At 56.6% G+C, this 21841-nt stretch overlaps 1 protein-coding gene across 1 annotated transcript in view; it reads right to left on the reverse strand.

Moving 5' to 3' along the window:
• Nucleotides 1–21841, reverse strand: part of LOC123734146 (WD repeat domain phosphoinositide-interacting protein 2) — a 58459-nt gene that overhangs the window by 26363 nt on the left and 10255 nt on the right. Inside the window, exons 2-4 of the mRNA XM_045712895.1 lie at nt 3058–3140; nt 2430–2599; nt 576–672 (exon numbers count right to left, since the gene is read on the reverse strand). Of these exons, the coding sequence (XP_045568851.1) occupies nt 576–672; nt 2430–2599; nt 3058–3140 (350 nt within the window). The remainder of the gene's footprint in view (nt 1–575; nt 673–2429; nt 2600–3057; nt 3141–21841) is intronic.

A 21841-nucleotide genomic window follows, 5' to 3' on the forward strand; every position in this document is an offset into this window, starting at 1 on the left:
AGGTGAAGGTGTAGATTTAGTAGTAGGTGAAGGTGTAGATTTAGTAGTAGGTTAATAAGGTGTAGATTTAGCTGTAGGTGAAGGTGTAGATTTAGCTGTAGGTGAAGGTGTAGATTTAGCTGTAGGTGAAGGTGTAGATTTAGCTGTAGGTGAAGGTGTAGATTTAGCTGTAGGTGAAGGTGTAGATTTAGCTGTAGGTGAAGGTGTAGATTTAGCTGTAGGTGAAGGTGTAGATTTAGCTGTAGGTGAAGGTGTAGATTTAGCTGTAGGTTAATAAGGTGTAGATTTAGCTGTAGGTGAAGGTGTAGATTTAGCTGTAGGTGAAGGTGTAGATTTAGCTGTAGGTGAAGGTGTAGATTTAGCTGTAGGTGAAGGTGTAGATTTAGCTGTAGTAAGGTGTAGATTTAGCTGTAGGTGAAGGTGTAGATTTAGCTGTAGGTGAAGGTGTAGATTTAGCTGTAGGTTAATAAGGTGTAGATTTAGCTGTAGGTGAAGGTGTAGATTTAGCTGTAGGTGAAGGTGTAGATTTAGCTGTAGGTGAAGGTGTAGATTTAGCTGTAGGTGAAGGTGTTTACCTGAGGGGTTGGGTGGAGTCTCTCTGATGGTGTGTAGGACCTTCATGTCTCTGATGTTGTGGACGTACAGAGACTCTTCCAGACATACTATCAGCCTCTGGAACAAACATAAAGTCCTGCTCACGATCACATATTACTGTCTGTCTGGTCTGGTCTGTCTGTCTGTCTGTCTGTCTGTCTGTCTGTCTGTCTGTCTGTCTGTCTGTCTGTCTGTCTGTCTGTCTGTCTGTCTGTCTGTCTGTCTGTCTGTCAGGGCGTATCTACCGACGGCGTAGCTAGCTAGGAGTTTAACACACCTGTCTTCAGTGTCGTAGCTAGCTAGGAGTTTAACACACCTGTCCTCAGTGTCGTAGCTAGCTAGGAGTTTAACACACCTGTCTTCAGTGTCGTAGCTAGCTAGGAGTTTAACACACCTGTCTTCAGTGTCGTAGCTAGCTAGGAGTTTAACACACCTGTCTTCAGTGTCGTAGCTAGCTAGGAGTTTAACACACCTGTCTTCAGTGTCGTAGCTAGCTAGGAGTTTAACACACCTGTCTTCAGTGTCGTAGCTAGCTAGGAGTTTAACACACCTGTCTTCAGTGTCGTAGCTAGCTAGGAGTTTAACACACCTGTCTTCAGTGTCGTAGCTAGCTAGGAGTTTAACACACCTGTCTTCAGTGTCGTAGCTAGCTAGGAGTTTAACACACCTGTCTTCAGTGTCGTAGCTAGCTAGGAGTTTAACACACCTGTCTTCAGTGTCGTAGCTAGCTAGGAGTTTAACACACATGTCTTCAGTGTCGTAGCTAGCTAGGAGTTTACAGTCTGTTTAACTGGGCTTTATCTAGCCTGCCTTGTTTACAGTCTGTTTTACTGGGCTTTATCTAGCCTGCCTTGTTTACAGTCTGTTTTACTGGGCTTTATCTAGCCTGCCTTGTTTACAGTCTGTTTAACTGGGCTTTATCTAGCCTGCCTTGTTTACAGTCTGTTTTACTGGGCTTTATCTAGCCTGCCTTGTTTACAGTCTGTTTTACAGGGCTTTATCTAGCCTGCCTTGTTTACAGTCTGTTTTACAGGGCTTTATCTAGCCCTGTATCCTGTGGATGTGACACAGTTGATTTGTCACACAGGATACAGAAAGTGTAGTGAAATGGTTTCCTGCATAGTAGAGTATTTCGTTTAGCTAGCTAGCTAAACAATAAACCATAATCCCAACTCATAACGTTACTACCCTGCAGGTAGCTAACCAACCAGGTTCAAATGTTCGCTAGCTAGCTAACAGGACGCTTTAACTAGCAATGCAAATGTCTCTGATATACAAACAATATTACTACACACATCATACACGTAACGTTAGCTAGCTAGCTAACATTAAGCTATAACTAGCAATGCAAATGGCTCTGATATACAAACAATATTACTACACAGATCATACACGTAACGTTAGCTAGCTAGCTAACAGGACGCTTTAACTTAAAATTAAAATTAAAATGACAAAACCAGAAATGTATAATATCTGAAAATGTTCCAGAAGGCATTTCTACACCAAAAAAAAAACATAACATTTTTATTTTTAAGTTGAAACGTCTCTCCTGCGACGCGCCCGCCTTGTTTCCTGAAACGAGCCACATGTTAAAAACTTCTCCACCTTTCGACAAACCGTCCCTCGTTCTCCTCCAACTGCAGTCCAAGTTCCATGTTTAAAAAGGTGTGTTCCTGTAACTGTAGTTACAGATCTCCGTTACACAACACACACACACACCGAAAGGTGAGTTCCTACCTGTCTGTTGAGCTTCACAGCCAGGATAGTGTTGCTGTAACTGTAGTTGCAGATCTCCGTTACACAACACACACACACACCGAAAGGTGAGTTCCTACCTGTCTGTTGAGCTTCACAGCCAGGATAGTGTTGCTGTAACTGTAGTTGCAGATCTCCGTCCCCTTCTTGAAGTGACAGACCTTCAGCTTCCGAGGAGCCTTCAGACTGACGATCGCCACCAGACTGCTGCTGAACAGACGCTCTACGATACACACATCCTCTGTGTCCGCTGGGCGCGCGCGCACACACACACACACACACAGAGACACACACACACACACACACACCATTAGTACCAAACAGTATAAACCCTGTTGCTGGAATATTCTAGAGACATCACAATACCCCCTAATGACGTCACAATGCCCCATAATGACATCACAATACCCCCTAATGACGTCACAATGCCCCATAATGACATCACAATACCCCCTAATGACGTCACAATGCCCCATAATGACATCACAATACCCCCTAATGACATCACAATACCCCATATATATATATAATAAATCCATAGGATATTGATACTCACTACATTCATCAATCAATAGGATATTGATACTCACTACATTCATCAATCAATAGGATAGTGATACTCACTACATTCATCAATCAATAGGATATTGATACTCACTAATCAATAGGATATTGATACTCACTAATCAATAGGATATTGATACTCACTACATTCATAAATCTGCTCCAATTTGTCCACAGACGACAGGGAGAAGAACTTATAGCCTGATTTGGTTCCAACAGCTAAAGACCTGGAGAGAAAACACACACACACACACACACACACACACACCACACACCACACACACACACACACACACACACACACACACCACACACACACACACACACACACACACACACACAACACACACACACAACACACACACACACACACACACACACACACACACACAGGTTAGGACAGATACCTGGGACAGGCTGGAGACACTGGTCTAACCGAGGGGACAGAGACAGGCTGGAGACACTGGTCTAACCGAGGGGACAGAGACAGGCTGGAGACACTGGTCTAACCGAGGGGACAGAGACAGGCTGGAGACACTGGTCTAACCGAGGGGACAGAGACAGGCTGGAGACACTGGTCTAACCGAGGGGACAGAGACAGGCTGGAGACACTGGTCTAACCGAGGGGACAGAGACAGAGACAGGAGACACTGGTCTAACCGAGGGGACAGAGACAGAGACAGGCTGGAGACACTGGTCTAACCGAGGGGACAGAGACAGGCTGGAGACACTGGTCTAACCGAGGGGACAGAGACAGGCTGGAGACACTGGTCTAACCGAGGGGACAGAGACAGGCTGGAGACACTGGTCTAACCGAGGGGACAGAGACAGAGACAGGCTGGAGACACTGGTCTAACCGAGGGGACAGGGACAGAGACAGGCTGGAGACACTGGTCTAACCGAGGGGACAGAGACAGGCTGGAGACACTGGTCTAACCGAGGAGACAGAGACAGGCTGGAGACACTGGTCTAACCGAGGGGACAGAGACAGGCTGGAGACACTGGTCTAACCGAGGGGACAGAGACATGCTGGAGACACTGGTCTAACCGAGGGGACAGGGACAGGCTGGAGACACTGGTCTAACCGAGGAGACAGAGACAGAGACAGGCTGGAGACACTGGTCTAACCGAGGGGAGAGAGACAGGCTGGAGACACTGGTCTAACCGAGGGGACAGAGACAGGCTGGAGACACTGGTCTAACCGAGGGGACAGGGACAGGCTGGAGACACTGGTCTAACCGAGGGGACAGAGACAGAGACAGGCTGGAGACACTGGTCTAACCGAGGGGACAGAGACAGGCTGGAGACACTGGTCTAACCGAGGGGACAGGGACAGAGACAGGCTGGAGACACTGGTCTAACCGAGGGGACAGAGACAGGCTGGAGACACTGGTCTAACCGAGGGGACAGGGACAGGCTGGAGACACTGGTCTAACCGAGGGGACAGAGACAGGCTGGAGACACTGGTCTAACCGAGGGGACAGAGACAGGCTGGAGACACTGGTCTAACCGAGGGGACAGAGACAGAGACAGGCTGGAGACACTGGTCTAACCGAGGGGACAGAGACAGGCTGGAGACACTGGTCTAACCGAGGGGACAGAGACAGAGACAGGCTGGAGACACTGGTCTAACCGAGGGGACAGAGACAGGCTGGAGACACTGGTCTAACCGAGGGGACAGAGACAGAGACAGGCTGGAGACACTGGTCTAACCGAGGGGACAGAGACAGGCTGGAGACACTGGTCTAACCGAGGGGACAGAGACAGAGACAGGCTGGAGACACTGGTCTAACCGAGGGGACAGAGACAGAGACAGGCTGGAGACACTGGTCTAACCGAGGGGACAGAGACAGGCTGGAGACACTGGTCTAACCGAGGGGACAGAGACAGGCTGGAGACACTGGTCTAACCGAGGGGACAGAGACAGAGACAGGCTGGAGACACTGGTCTAACCGAGGGACAGGGACAGGCTGGAGACACTGGTCTAACCGAGGGGACAGAGACAGGCTGGAGACACTGGTCTAACCGAGGGGACAGAGACAGGCTGGAGACACTGGTCTAACCGAGGGGACAGAGACATGCTGGAGACACTGGTCTAACCGAGGGGACAGAGACAGGCTGGAGACACTGGTCTAACCGAGGGGACAGAGACAGGCTGGAGACACTGGTCTAACCGAGGGGACAGAGACAGGCTGGAGACACTGGTCTAACCGAGGGGACAGGGACAGGCTGGAGACACTGGTCTAACCGAGGGGACAGAGACAGCCTGGAGACACTGGTTGAACCGAGGGGACAGGGACAGGCTGGAGACACTGGTCTAACCGAGGGACAGAGACAGGCTGGAGACACTGGTCTAACCGAGGGGACAGAGACAGGCTGGAGACACTGGTCTAACCGAGGGGACAGAGACAGGCTGGAGACACTGGTCTAACCGAGGGGACAGAGACAGGCTGGAGACACTGGTCTAACCGAGGGGACAGAGACAGGCTGGAGACACTGGTCTAACCGAGGGGACAGAGACAGGCTGGAGACACTGGTCTAACCGAGGGGACAGAGACAGAGACAGGCTGGAGACACTGGTCTAACCGAGGGGACAGAGACAGAGACAGGCTGGAGACACTGGTCTAACCGAGGGGACAGAGACAGGCTGGAGACACTGGTCTAACCGAGGGGACAGAGACAGAGACAGGCTGGAGACACTGGTCTAACCGAGGGGACAGAGACAGGCTGGAGACACTGGTCTAACCGAGGGGACAGGGACAGAGACAGGCTGGAGACACTGGTCTAACCGAGGGACAGGGACAGAGACAGGCTGGAGACACTGGTCTAACCGAGGGGACAGAGACAGGCTGGAGACACTGGTCTAACCGAGGGACAGAGACAGGCTGGAGACACTGGTCTAACCGAGGGGACAGGGACAGGCTGGAGACACTGGTCTAACCGAGGGGACAGAGACAGGCTGGAGACACTGGTCTAACCGAGGGGACAGAGACAGAGACAGGCTGGAGACACTGGTCTAACCGAGGGGACAGGGACAGAGACAGGCTGGAGACACTGGTCTAACCGAGGGGACAGAGACAGAGACAGGCTGGAGACACTGGTCTAACCGAGGGGACAGAGACAGGCTGGAGACACTGGTCTAACCGAGGGGACAGAGACAGAGACAGGCTGGAGACACTGGTCTAACCGAGGGGACAGAGACAGGCTGGAGACACTGGTCTAACCGAGGGGACAGGGACAGAGACAGGCTGGAGACACTGGTCTAACCGAGGGGACAGGGACAGAGACAGGCTGGAGACACTGGTCTAACCGAGGGGACAGAGACAGGCTGGAGACACTGGTCTAACCGAGGGGACAGAGACAGGCTGGAGACACTGGTCTAACCGAGGGGACAGGGACAGGCTGGAGACACTGGTCTAACCGAGGGGACAGAGACAGGCTGGAGACACTGGTCTAACCGAGGGGACAGAGACAGAGACAGGCTGGAGACACTGGTCTAACCGAGGGGACAGGGACAGAGACAGGCTGGAGACACTGGTCTAACCGAGGGGACAGAGACAGAGACAGGCTGGAGACACTGGTCTAACCGAGGGGACAGAGACAGGCTGGAGACACTGGTCTAACCGAGGGACAGAGACAGGCTGGAGACACTGGTCTAACCGAGGGGACAGAGACAGGCTGGAGACACTGGTCTAACCGAGGGGACAGGGACAGGCTGGAGACACTGGTCTAACCGAGGGGACAGGGACAGGCTGGAGACACTGGTCTAACCGAGGGGACAGGGACAGGCTGGAGACACTGGTCTAACCGAGGGGACAGAGACAGGCTGGAGACACTGGTCTAACCGAGGGGACAGAGACAGGCTGGAGACACTGGTCTAACCGAGGGGACAGAGACAGGCTGGAGACACTGGTCTAACCGAGGGGACAGAGACAGGCTGGAGACACTGGTCTAACCGAGGGGACAGAGACAGGCTGGAGACACTGGTCTAACCGAGGGGACAGAGACAGAGACAGGCTGGAGACACTGGTCTAACCGAGGGGACAGAGACAGGCTGGAGACACTGGTCTAACCGAGGGACAGAGACAGAGACAGGCTGGAGACACTGGTCTAACCGAGGGGACAGGGACAGGCTGGAGACACTGGTCTAACCGAGGGGACAGAGACAGGCTGGAGACACTGGTCTAACCGAGGGGACAGGGACAGGCTGGAGACACTGGTCTAACCGAGGGGACAGAGACAGGCTGGAGACACTGGTCTAACCGAGGGGACAGAGACAGGCTGGAGACACTGGTCTAACCGAGGGGACAGGGACAGAGACAGGCTGGAGACACTGGTCTAACCGAGGGGACAGAGACAGGCTGGAGACACTGGTCTAACCGAGGGGACAGAGACAGGCTGGAGACACTGGTCTAACCGAGGGACAGAGACAGAGACAGGCTGGAGACACTGGTCTAACCGAGGGGACAGAGACAGGCTGGAGACACTGGTCTAACCGAGGGGACAGAGACAGGCTGGAGACACTGGTCTAACCGAGGGGACAGAGACAGGCTGGAGACACTGGTCTAACCGAGGGGACAGAGACAGGCTGGAGACACTGGTCTAACCGAGGGGACAGAGACAGGCTGGAGACACTGGTCTAACCGAGGGGACAGAGACAGGCTGGAGACACTGGTCTAACCGAGGGGACAGAGACAGGCTGGAGACACTGGTCTAACCGAGGGGACAGAGACAGGCTGGAGACACTGGTCTAACCGAGGGGACAGAGACAGAGACAGGCTGGAGACACTGGTCTAACCGAGGGGACAGAGACAGACTGGAGACACTGGTCTAACCGAGGGGACAGAGACAGGCTGGAGACACTGGTCTAACCGAGGGGACAGAGACAGGCTGGAGACACTGGTCTAACCGAGGGGACAGAGACAGGCTGGAGACACTGGTCTAACCGAGGGGACAGAGACAGGCTGGAGACACTGGCCTAACCGAGGGGACAGAGACAGGCTGGAGACACTGGTCTAACCGAGGGGACAGGGACAGAGACAGGCTGGAGACACTGGTCTAACCGAGGGGACAGGGACAGGGACAGGCTGGAGACACTGGTCTAACCGAGGGGACAGAGACAGCCTGGAGACACTGGTCTAACCGAGGGGACAGAGACAGGGACAGGCTGGAGACACTGGTCTAACCGAGGGGACAGAGACAGGCTGGAGACACTGGTCTAACCGAGGGGACAGAGACAGGCTGGAGACACTGGTCTAACCGAGGGGACAGAGACAGAGACAGGCTGGAGACACTGGTCTAACCGAGGGGACAGAGACAGAGACAGGCTGGAGACACTGGTCTAACCGAGGGGACAGAGACAGGCTGGAGACACTGGTCTAACCGAGGGAAAGAGACAGAGACAGGCTGGAGACACTGGTCTAACCGAGGGACAGAGACAGGCTGGAGACACTGGTCTAACCGAGGGGACAGAGACAGAGACACTGGTCTAACCGAGGGGACAGAGACAGGCTGGAGACACTGGTCTAACCGAGGGGACAGAGACAGGCTGGAGACACTGGTCTAACCGAGGGGACAGAGACAGAGACAGGCTGGAGACACTGGTCTAACCGAGGGGACAGAGACAGGCTGGAGACACTGGTCTAACCGAGGGGACAGAGACAGAGACAGGCTGGAGACACTGGTCTAACCGAGGGGACAGAGACAGACTGGAGACACTGGTCTAACCGAGGGGACAGAGACAGGCTGGAGACACTGGTCTAACCGAGGAGACAGAGACAGGCTGGAGACACTGGTCTAACCGAGGGGACAGAGACAGAGACAGGCTGGAGACACTGGTCTAACCGAGGGACAGAGACAGGCTGGAGACACTGGTCTAACCGAGGGACAGAGACAGAGACAGGCTGGAGACACTGGTCTAACCGAGGGGACAGAGACAGGCTCGAGACACTGGTCTAACCGAGGGGACAGAGACAGGCTGGAGACACTGGTCTAACCGAGGGGACAGAGACAGGCTGGAGACACTGGTCTAACCGAGGGGACAGGGACAGGCTGGAGACACTGGTCTAACCGAGGGGACAGAGACAGAGACAGGCTGGAGACACTGGTCTAACCGAGGGGACAGGGACAGAGACAGGCTGGAGACACTGGTCTAACCGAGGGGACAGAGACAGGCTGGAGACACTGGTCTAACCGAGGGGACAGAGACAGGCTGGAGACACTGGTCTAACCGAGGGGACAGAGACAGGCTGGAGACACTGGTCTAACCGAGGGGACAGAGACAGAGACAGGCTGGAGACACTGGTCTAACCGAGGGGACAGAGACAGCCTGGAGACACTGGTCTAACCGAGGGGACAGAGACAGGGACAGGCTGGAGACACTGGTCTAACCGAGGGGACAGAGACAGGCTGGAGACACTGGTCTAACCGAGGGGACAGGGACAGAGACAGGCTGGAGACACTGGTCTAACCGAGGGGACAGAGACAGAGACAGGCTGGAGACACTGGTCTAACCGAGGGGACAGAGACAGAGACAGGCTGGAGACACTGGTCTAACCGAGGGGACAGAGACAGGCTGGAGACACTGGTCTAACCGAGGGGACAGAGACAGGCTGGAGACACTGGTCTAACCGAGGGGACAGAGACAGGCTGGAGACACTGGTCTAACCGAGGGGACAGAGACAGGCTGGAGACACTGGTCTAACCGAGGGGACAGAGACAGGCTGGAGACACTGGTCTAACCGAGGGACAGAGACAGAGACAGACTGGAGACACTGGTCTAACCGAGGGGACAGAGACAGGCTGGAGACACTGGTCTAACCGAGGGGACAGAGACAGGCTGGAGACACTGGTCTAACCGAGGGGACAGAGACAGGCTGGAGACACTGGTCTAACCGAGGGGACAGAGACAGAGACAGGCTGGAGACACTGGTCTAACCGAGGGGACAGAGACAGAGACAGACTGGAGACACTGGTCTAACCGAGGGGACAGAGACAGGCTGGAGACACTGGTCTAACCGAGGGGACAGAGACAGGCTGGAGACACTGGTCTAACCGAGGGGACAGAGACAGGCTGGAGACACTGGTCTAACCGAGGGACAGAGACAGAGACAGGCTGGAGACACTGGTCTAACCGAGGGGACAGAGACAGAGACAGACTGGAGACACTGGTCTAACCGAGGGGACAGAGACAGGCTGGAGACACTGGTCTAACCGAGGAGACAGAGACAGGCTGGAGACACTGGTCTAACCGAGGGGACAGAGACAGAGACAGGCTGGAGACACTGGTCTAACCGAGGGGACAGAGACAGGCTGGAGACACTGGTCTAACCGAGGGGACAGAGACAGAGACAGGCTGGAGACACTGGTCTAACCGAGGGGAAAGAGACAGGCTGGAGACACTGGTCTAACCGAGGGGACAGAGACAGGCTGGAGACACTGGTCTAACCGAGGGGACAGAGACAGGCTGGAGACACTGGTCTAACCGAGGGGACAGGGACAGGCTGGAGACACTGGTCTAACCGAGGGACAGAGACAGAGACAGGCTGGAGACACTGGTCTAACCGAGGGGACAGGGACAGAGACAGGCTGGAGACACTGGTCTAACCGAGGGGACAGAGACAGGCTGGAGACACTGGTCTAACCGGAGGGGACAGAGACAGGCTGGAGACACTGGTCTAACCGAGGGGACAGAGACAGGCTGGAGACACTGGTCTAACCGAGGGGACAGAGACAGAGACAGGCTGGAGACACTGGTCTAACCGAGGGGACAGAGACAGCCTGGAGACACTGGTCTAACCGAGGGGACAGAGACAGGGACAGGCTGGAGACACTGGTCTAACCCGAGGGGACAGAGACAGGCTGGAGACACTGGTCTAACCGAGGGGACAGGGACAGAGACAGGCTGGAGACACTGGTCTAACCGAGGGGACAGAGACAGAGACAGGCTGGAGACACTGGTCTAACCGAGGGGACAGAGACAGAGACAGGCTGGAGACACTGGTCTAACCGAGGGACAGGGACAGAGACAGGCTGGAGACACTGGTCTAACCGAGGGGACAGAGACAGGCTGGAGACACTGGTCTAACCGAGGGGACAGAGACAGGCTGGAGACACTGGTCTAACCGAGGGGACAGAGACAGGCTGGAGACACTGGTCTAACCGAGGGACAGAGACAGAGACAGGCTGGAGACACTGGTCTAACCGAGGGGACAGAGACAGCCTGGAGACACTGGTCTAACCGAGGGACAGAGACAGGGACAGGCTGGAGACACTGGTCTAACCGAGGGGACAGAGACAGGCTGGAGACACTGGTCTAACCGAGGGACAGGGACAGAGACAGGCTGGAGACACTGGTCTAACCGAGGGGACAGAGACAGAGACAGGCTGGAGACACTGGTCTAACCGAGGGGACAGAGACAGGCTGGAGACACTGGTCTAACCGAGGGGACAGAGACAGGCTGGAGACACTGGTCTAACCGAGGGACAGAGACAGGCTGGAGACACTGGTCTAACCGAGGGGACAGAGACAGGCTGGAGACACTGGTCTAACCGAGGGACAGAGACAGGCTGGAGACACTGGTCTAACCGAGGGCAGAGACAGAGACAGGCTGGAGACACTGGTCTAACCGAGGGGACAGAGACAGAGACAGGCTGGAGACACTGGTCTAACCGAGGGGACAGAGACAGGCTGGAGACACTGGTCTAACCGAGGGGACAGAGACAGAGACAGGCTGGAGACACTGGTCTAACCGAGGGGACAGAGACAGGCTGGAGACACTGGTCTAACCGAGGGGACAGAGACAGAGACACTGGTCTAACCGAGGGGACAGAGACAGGCTGGAGACACTGGTCTAACCGAGGGGACAGAGACAGAGACACTGGTCTAACCGAGGGGACAGAGACAGAGACACTGGTCTAACCGAGGAAAGAGACAGAGACAGGCTGGAGACACTGGTCTAACCGAGGGGACAGAGACAGAGACAGGCTGGAGACACTGGTCTAACCGAGGGACAGAGACAGGCTGGAGACACTGGTCTAACCGAGGGGACAGAGACAGGCTGGAGACACTGGTCTAACCGAGGGGACAGAGACAGGCTGGAGACACTGGTCTAACCGAGGGGACAGAGACAGGCTGGAGACACTGGTCTAACCGAGGGGACAGAGACAGGCTGGAGACACTGGTCTAACCGAGGGGACAGAGACAGGCTGGAGACACTGGTCTAACCGAGGGGACAGAGACAGGCTGGAGACACTGGTCTAACCGAGGGGACAGAGACAGAGACAGGCTGGAGACACTGGTCTAACCGAGGGGACAGAGACAGGCTGGAGACACTGGTCTAACCGAGGGGACAGAGACAGGCTGGAGACACTGGTCTAACCGAGGGGACAGAGACAGAGACAGGCTGGAGACACTGGTCTAACCGAGGGACAGAGACAGGCTGGAGACACTGGTCTAACCGAGGGGACAGAGACAGAGACAGGCTGGAGACACTGGTCTAACCGAGGGACAGAGACAGAGACAGGCTGGAGACACTGGTCTAACCGAGGGGACAGAGACAGGCTGGAGACACTGGTCTAACCGAGGGGACAGAGACAGGCTGGAGACACTGGTCTAACCGAGGGGACAGAGACAGGCTGGAGACACTGGTCTAACCGAGGGGACAGAGACAGAGACAGGCTGGAGACACTGGTCTAACCGAGGGGACAGAGACAGGCTGGAGACACTGGTCTAACCGAGGGGACAGAGACAGGCTGGAGACACTGGTCTAACCGAGGGGACAGAGACAGGCTGGAGACACTGGTCTAACCGAGGGGACAGAGACAGGCTGGAGACACTGGTCTAACCGAGGGGACAGAGACAGAGACAGGCTGGAGACACTGGTCTAACCGAGGGGACAGAGAGAGAGACAGGCTGGAGACACTGGTCTAACCGAGGGGACAGAGACAGGCTGGAGACACTGGTCTAACCGAGGGGACAGAGACAGAGACAGGCTGGAGACACTGGTCTAACCGAGGGGACAAAGACAGGCTGGAGACACTGGTCTAACCGAGGGGACAGAGACAGAGACAGGCTGGAGACACTGGTCTAACCGAGGGGACAGAGACAGAGACAGGCTGGAGACACTGGTCTAACCGAGGGGACAGAGACAGGCTGGAGACACTGGTCTAACCGAGGGGACAGAGACAGGCTGGAGACACTGGTCCTAACCGAGGGACAGAGACAGGCTGGAGACACTGGTCTAACCGAGGGGACAGAGACAGGCTGGAGACACTGGTCTAACCGAGGGGACAGAGACAGAGACAGGCTGGAGACACTGGTCTAACCGAGGGGACAGAGACAGGCTGGAGACACTGGTCTAACCGAGGGGACAGAGACAGAGACAGGCTGGAGACACTGGTCTAACCGAGGGGACAGAGACAGGCTGGAGACACTGGTCTAACCGAGGGGACAGAGACAGGCTGGAGACACTGGTCTAACCGAGGGGACAGAGACAGAGACAGGCTGGAGACACTGGTCTAACCGAGGGGACAGAGACAGGCTGGAGACACTGGTCTAACCCGAGGGGACAGAGACAGGCTGGAGACACTGGTCTAACCGAGGGGACAGAGACAGAGACAGGCTGGAGACACTGGTCTAACCGAGGGGACAGAGACAGGCTGGAGACACTGGTCTAACCGAGGGACAGAGACAGAGACAGGCTGGAGACACTGGTCTAACCGAGGGGACAGAGACAGGCTGGAGACACTGGTCTAACCGAGGGGACAGAGACAGGCTGGAGACACTGGTCTAACCGAGGGGACAGAGACAGGCTGGAGACACTGGTCTAACCGAGGGGACAGAGACAGAGACAGGCTGGAGACACTGGTCTAACCGAGGGGACAGAGACAGGCTGGAGACACTGGTCTAACCGAGGGGACAGAGACAGGCTGGAGACACTGGTCTAACCGAGGGGACAGAGACAGAGACAGGTTGGAGACACTGGTCTAACCGAGGGGACAGAGACAGGCTGGAGACACTGGTCTAACCGAGGGGACAGAGACAGGCTGGAGACACTGGTCTAACCGAGGGACAGAGACAGGCTGGAGACACTGGTCTAACCGAGGGGACAGAGACAGGCTGGAGACACTGGTCTAACCGAGGGACAGAGACAGGCTGGAGACACTGGTCTAACCGAGGGGACAGAGACAGAGACAGGCTGGAGACACTGGTCTAACCGAGGGGACAGAGACAGAGACAGGCTGGAGACACTGGTCTAACCGAGGGGACAGGGACAGGCTGGAGACACTGGTCTAACCGAGGGACAGAGACAGAGACAGGCTGGAGACACTGGTCTAACCGAGGGGACAGGGACAGAGACAGGCTGGAGACACTGGTCTAACCGAGGGGACAGAGACAGGCTGGAGACACTGGTCTAACCGAGGGACAGAGACAGGCTGGAGACACTGGTCTAACCGAGGGGACAGAGAGAGGCTGGAGACACTGGTCTAACCGAGGGGACAGAGACAGAGACAGGCTGGAGACACTGGTCTAACGGAGGGGACAGAGACAGGCTGGAGACACTGGTCTAACCGAGGGGACAGAGACAGGCTGGAGACACTGGTCTAACCGAGGGGACAGAGACAGGCTGGAGACACTGGTCTAACCGAGGGGACAGAGACAGGCTGGAGACACTGGTCTAACCGAGGGGACAGAGACAGGCTGGAGACACTGGTCTAACCGAGGGGACAGAGACAGGCTGGAGACACTGGTCTAACCGAGGGGACAGAGACAGGCTGGAGACACTGGTCTAACCGAGGGGACAGAGACAGAGACAGGCTGGAGACACTGGTCTAACCGAGGGGACAGAGACAGGCTGGAGACACTGGTCTAACCGAGGGGACAGAGACAGAGACAGGCTGGAGACACTGGTCTAACCGAGGGGACAGAGACAGGCTGGAGACACTGGTCTAACCGAGGGGACAGAGACAGGCTGGAGACACTGGTCTAACCGAGGGGACAGAGACAGAGACAGGCTGGAGACACTGGTCTAACCGAGGAGGACAGAGACAGGCTGGAGACACTGGTCTAACCGAGGGGACAGAGACAGAGACAGGCTGGAGACACTGGTCTAACCGAGGGGACAGAGACAGAGACAGGCTGGAGACACTGGTCTAACCGAGGGGACAGAGACAGGCTGGAGACACTGGTCTAACCGAGGGGACAGAGACAGGCTGGAGACACTGGTCTAACCGAGGGGACAGGGACAGGCTGGAGACACTGGTCTAACCGAGGGACAGGGACAGGCTGGAGACACTGGTCTAACCGAGGGGACAGAGAAGAGACAGGCTGGAGACACTGGTCTAACCGAGGGGACAGAGACAGAGACAGGCTGGAGACACTGGTCTAACCGAGGGGGAGACAGAGACAGGCTGGAGACACTGGTCTAACCGAGGGGACAGAGACAGGCTGGAGACACTGGTCTAACCGAGGGGACAGAGACAGGCTGGAGACACTGGTCTAACCGAGGGGACAGAGACAGGCTGGAGACACTGGTCTAACCGAGGGGACAGCAGAGACAGGCTGGAGACACTGGTCTAACCGAGGGGACAGAGACAGGCTGGAGACACTGGTCTAACCGAGGGGACAGAGACAGGCTGGAGACACTGGTCTAACCGAGGGGACAGAGACAGGCTGGAGACACTGGTCTAACCGAGGGGACAGAGACAGAGACAGGCTGGAGACACTGGTCTAACCGAGGGGACAGAGACAGAGACAGGCTGGAGACACTGGTCTAACCGAGGGGACAGAGACAGGCTGGAGACACTGGTCTAACCGAGGGGACAGAGACAGGCTGGAGACACTGGTCTAACCGAGGGGACAGAGACAGGCTGGAGACACTGGTCTAACCGAGGGGACAGAGACAGAGACAGGCTGGAGACACTGGTCTAACCGAGGGGACAGAGACAGAGACAGGCTGGAGACACTGGTCTAACCGAGGGGACAGAGACAGGCTGGAGACACTGGTCTAACCGAGGGGACAGAGACAGAGACAGGCTGGAGACACTGGTCTAACCGAGGGGACAGAGACAGGCTGGAGACACTGGTCTAACCGAGGGGAGGGACAGAGACAGGCTGGAGACACTGGTCTAACCGAGGGGAAAGGGACAGAGACAGGCTGGAGACACTGGTCTAACCGAGGGGACAGAGACAGGCTGGAGACACTGGTCTAACCGAGGGGACAGAGACAGGCTGGAGACACTGGTCTAACCGAGGGGACAGGGACAGGCTGGAGACACTGGTCTAACCGAGGGGACAGAGACAGGCTGGAGACACTGGTCTAACCGAGGGACAGGAGACAGAGACAGGCTGGAGACACTGGTCTAACCGAGGGGACAGGGACAGAGACAGGCTGGAGACACTGGTCTAACCGAGGGACAGAGACAGAGACAGGCTGGAGACACTGGTCTAACCGAGGGGACAGAGACAGGCTGGAGACACTGGTCTAACCGAGGGGACAGAGACAGAGACAGGCTGGAGACACTGGTCTAACCGAGGGGACAGAGACAGGCTGGAGACACTGGTCTAACCGAGGGGACAGGGACAGAGACAGGCTGGAGACACTGGTCTAACCGAGGGGACAGGGACAGAGACAGGCTGGAGACACTGGTCTAACCGAGGGGACAGAGACAGGCTGGAGACACTGGTCTAACCGAGGGACAGAGACAGGCTGGAGACACTGGTCTAACCGAGGGGACAGGGACAGGCTGGAGACACTGGTCTAACCGAGGGACAGAGACAGAGACAGGCTGGAGACACTGGTCTAACCGAGGGGACAGGGACAGAGACAGGCTGGAGACACTGGTCTAACCGAGGGGACAGAGACAGAGACAGGCTGGAGACACTGGTCTAACCGAGGGGACAGAGACAGAGACAGGCTGGAGACACTGGTCTAACCGAGGGGACAGAGACAGGCTGGAGACACTGGTCTAACCGAGGGGACAGAGACAGGCTGGAGACACTGGTCTAACCGAGGGGACAGAGACAGGCTGGAGACACTGGTCTAACCGAGGGGACAGGGACAGGCTGGAGACACTGGTCTAACCGAGGGGACAGGGACAGGCTGGAGACACTGGTCTAACCGAGGGGACAGAGACAGGCTGGAGACACTGGTCTAACCGAGGGACAGAGACAGGCTGGAGACACTGGTCTAACCGAGGGGACAGAGACAGGCTGGAGACACTGGTCTAACCGAGGGGACAGAGACAGGCTGGAGACACTGGTCTAACCGAGGGGACAGAGACAGGCTGGAGACACTGGTCTAACCGAGGGGACAGAGACAGGCTGGAGACACTGGTCTAACCGAGGGGACAGAGACAGAGACAGGCTGGAGACACTGGTCTAACCGAGGGACAGAGACAGAGACAGGCTGGAGACACTGGTCTAACCGAGGGGACAGGGACAGGCTGGAGACACTGGTCTAACCGAGGGGACAGAGACAGGCTGGAGACACTGGTCTAACCGAGGGGACAGAGACAGGCTGGAGACACTGGTCTAACCGAGGGGACAGGGACAGGCTGGAGACACTGGTCTAACCGAGGGGACAGAGACAGGCTGGAGACACTGGTCTAACCGAGGGGACAGAGACAGGCTGGAGACACTGGTCTAACCGAGGGGACAGAGACAGGCTGGAGACACTGGTCTAACCGAGGGGACAGAGACAGGCTGGAGACACTGGTCTAACCGAGGGGACAGAGACAGGCTGGAGACACTGGTCTAACCGAGGGGACAGAGACAGGCTGGAGACACTGGTCTAAAGAGGGGACAGAGACAGGCTGGAGACACTGGTCTAACCCGAGGGGACAGAGACAGGCTGGAGACACTGGTCTAACCGAGGGGACAGAGACAGGCTGGAGACACTGGTCTAACCGAGGGGACAGAGACAGGCTGGAGACACTGGTCTAACCGAGGGGACAGAGACAGGCTGGAGACACTGGTCTAACCGAGGGGACAGAGACAGGCTGGAGACACTGGTCTAACCGAGGGGACAGAGACAGGCTGGAGACACTGGTCTAACCGAGGGGACAGAGACAGGCTGGAGACACTGGTCTAACCGAGGGGACAGAGACAGAGACAGAGACAGGCTGGAGACACTGGTCTAACCGAGGGGACAGAGACAGACTGGAGACACTGGTCTAACCGAGGGGACAGAGACAGGCTGGAGACACTGGTCTAACCGAGGGGACAGAGACAGGCTGGAGACACTGGTCTAACCGAGGGGACAGAGACAGGCTGGAGACACTGGTCTAACCGAGGGGACAGAGACAGGCTGGAGACACTGGTCTAACCGAGGGGACAGAGACAGGCTGGAGACACTGGTCTAACCGAGGGGACAGGGACAGAGACAGGCTGGAGACACTGGTCTAACCGAGGGGACAGGGACAGGGACAGGCTGGAGACACTGGTCTAACCGAGGGGACAGAGACAGCCTGGAGACACTGGTCTAACCGAGGGGACAGAGACAGGGACAGGCTGGAGACACTGGTCTAACCGAGGGGACAGAGACAGGCTGGAGACACTGGTCTAACCGAGGGGACAGAGACAGGCTGGAGACACTGGTCTAACCGAGGGGACAGAGACAGAGACAGGCTGGAGACACTGGTCTAACCGAGGGGACAGAGACAGAGACAGGCTGGAGACACTGGTCTAACCGAGGGGACAGAGACAGGCTGGAGACACTGGTCTAACCGAGGGGACAGAGACAGAGACAGGCTGGAGACACTGGTCTAACCGAGGGACAGAGACAGAGACAGGCTGGAGACACTGGTCTAACCGAGGGGACAGAGACAGAGACACTGGTCTAACCGAGGGGACAGAGACAGGCTGGAGACACTGGTCTAACCGAGGGGACAGAGACAGGCTGGAGACACTGGTCTAACCGAGGGGACAGAGACAGAGACAGGCTGGAGACACTGGTCTAACCGAGGGGACAGAGACAGGCTGGAGACACTGGTCTAACCGAGGGGACAGAGACAGAGACAGGCTGGAGACACTGGTCTAACCGAGGGGACAGAGACAGAGACAGACTGGAGACACTGGTCTAACCGAGGGGACAGAGACAGGCTGGAGACACTGGTCTAACCGAGGAGACAGAGACAGGCTGGAGACACTGGTCTAACCGAGGGGACAGAGACAGAGACAGGCTGGAGACACTGGTCTAACCGAGGGGACAGAGACAGGCTGGAGACACTGGTCTAACCGAGGGGACAGAGACAGAGACAGGCTGGAGACACTGGTCTAACCGAGGGGACAGAGACAGGCTGGAGACACTGGTCTAACCGAGGGGACAGAGACAGAGACAGGCTGGAGACACTGGTCTAACCGAGGGGACAGAGACAGGCTGGAGACACTGGTCTAACCGAGGGGACAGAGACAGGCTGGAGACACTGGTCTAACCGAGGGGACAGAGACAGGCTGGAGACACTGGTCTAACCGAGGGGACAGGGACAGGCTGGAGACACTGGTCTAACCGAGGGAACAGAGACAGAGACAGGCTGGAGACACTGGTCTAACCGAGGGGACAGGGACAGAGACAGGCTGGAGACACTGGTCTAACCGAGGGGACAGAGACAGGCTGGAGACACTGGTCTAACCGAGGGACAGAGACAGGCTGGAGACACTGGTCTAACCGAGGGGACAGAGACAGGCTGGAGACACTGGTCTAACCGAGGGGACAGAGACAGGCTGGAGACACTGGTCTAACCGAGGGGACAGAGACAGAGACAGGCTGGAGACACTGGTCTAACCGAGGGGACAGAGACAGCCTGGAGACACTGGTCTAACCGAGGGGACAGAGACAGGGACAGGCTGGAGACACTGGTCTAACCGAGGGGACAGAGACAGGCTGGAGACACTGGTCTAACCGAGGGGACAGGGACAGAGACAGGCTGGAGACACTGGTCTAACCGAGGGGACAGAGACAGAGACAGGCTGGAGACACTGGTCTAACCGAGGGGACAGAGACAGGCTGGAGACACTGGTCTAACCGAGGGGACAGAGACAGGCTGGAGACACTGGTCTAACCGAGGGGACAGAGACAGGCTGGAGACACTGGTCTAACCGAGGGGACAGAGACAGGCTGGAGACACTGGTCTAACCGAGGGGACAGAGACAGGCTGGAGACACTGGTCTAACCGAGGGGACAGAGACAGAGACAGACTGGAGACACTGGTCTAACCGAGGGGACAGAGACAGGCTGGAGACACTGGTCTAACCGAGGGGACAGAGACAGGCTGGAGACACTGGTCTAACCGAGGGGACAGAGACAGGCTGGAGACACTGGTCTAACCGAGGGGACAGAGACAGGCTGGAGACACTGGTCTAACCGAGGGGACAGAGACAGGCTGGAGACACTGGTCTAACCGAGGGACAGAGACAGGCTGGAGACACTGGTCTAACCGAGGGGACAGAGACAGGCTGGAGACACTGGTCTAACCGAGGAGACAGAGACAGAGACAGGCTGGAGACACTGGTCTAACCGAGGGGACAGAGACAGAGACAGGCTGGAGACACTGGTCTAACCGAGGGGACAGAGACAGGCTGGAGACACTGGTCTAACCGAGGGGACAGAGACAGAGACAGGCTGGAGACACTGGTCTAACCGAGGGGACAGAGACAGGCTGGAGACACTGGTCTAACCGAGGGGACAGAGACAGAGACACTGGTCTAACCGAGGGGACAGAGACAGGCTGGAGACACTGGTCTAACCGAGGGGACAGAGACAGAGACACTGGTCTAACCGAGGGGACAGAGACAGAGACAGGCTGGAGACACTGGTCTAACCGAGGGGACAGAGACAGAGACAGGCTGGAGACACTGGTCTAACCGAGGGGACAGAGACAGACTGGAGACACTGGTCTAACCGAGGGGACAGAGACAGGCTGGAGACACTGGTCTAACCGAGGGGACAGAGACAGGCTGGAGACACTGGTCTAACCGAGGGACAGAGACAGAGACAGGCTGGAGACACTGGTCTAACCGAGGGGACAGAGACAGGCTGGAGACACTGGTCTAACCGAGGGGACAGAGACAGGCTGGAGACACTGGTCTAACCGAGGGGACAGAGACAGGCTGGAGACACTGGTCTAACCGAGGGGACAGAGACAGAGACAGGCTGGAGACACTGGTCTAACCGAGGGGACAGAGACAGGCTGGAGACACTGGTCTAACCGAGGGGACAGAGACAGGCTGGAGACACTGGTCTAACCGAGGGGAGAAGACAGAGACAGGCTGGAGACACTGGTCTAACCGAGGGGACAGAGACAGGCTGGAGACACTGGTCTAACCGAGGGGACAGAGACAGGCTGGAGACACTGGTCTAACCGAGGGGACAGAGACAGGCTGGAGACACTGGTCTAACCGAGGGGACAGAGACAGGCTGGAGACACTGGTCTAACCGAGGGGACAGAGACAGGCTGGAGACACTGGTCTAACCGAGGGGACAGAGACAGGCTGGAGACACTGGTCTAACCGAGGGGACAGAGACAGGCTGGAGACACTGGTCTAACCGAGGGGACAGAGACAGGCTGGAGACACTGGTCTAACCGAGGGGACAGAGACAGGCTGGAGACACTGGTCTAACCGAGGGGACAGAGACAGGCTGGAGACACTGGTCTAACCGAGGGGACAGAGACAGGCTGGAGACACTGGTCTAACCGAGGGGACAGAGACAGGCTGGAGACACTGGTCTAACCGAGGGGACAGAGACAGAGACAGGCTGGAGACACTGGTCTAACCGAGGGGACAGAGACAGGCTGGAGACACTGGTCTAACCGAGGGGACAGAGACAGAGACAGGCTGGAGACACTGGTCTAACCGAGGGGACAGAGACAGGCTGGAGACACTGGTCTAACCGAGGGGACAGAGACAGAGACAGGCTGGAGACACTGG

This window comes from Salmo salar, unplaced genomic scaffold (genome assembly GCF_905237065.1).
Source record: "Salmo salar unplaced genomic scaffold, Ssal_v3.1, whole genome shotgun sequence".
Taxonomy (NCBI): Eukaryota; Metazoa; Chordata; class Actinopteri; order Salmoniformes; family Salmonidae; genus Salmo; species Salmo salar.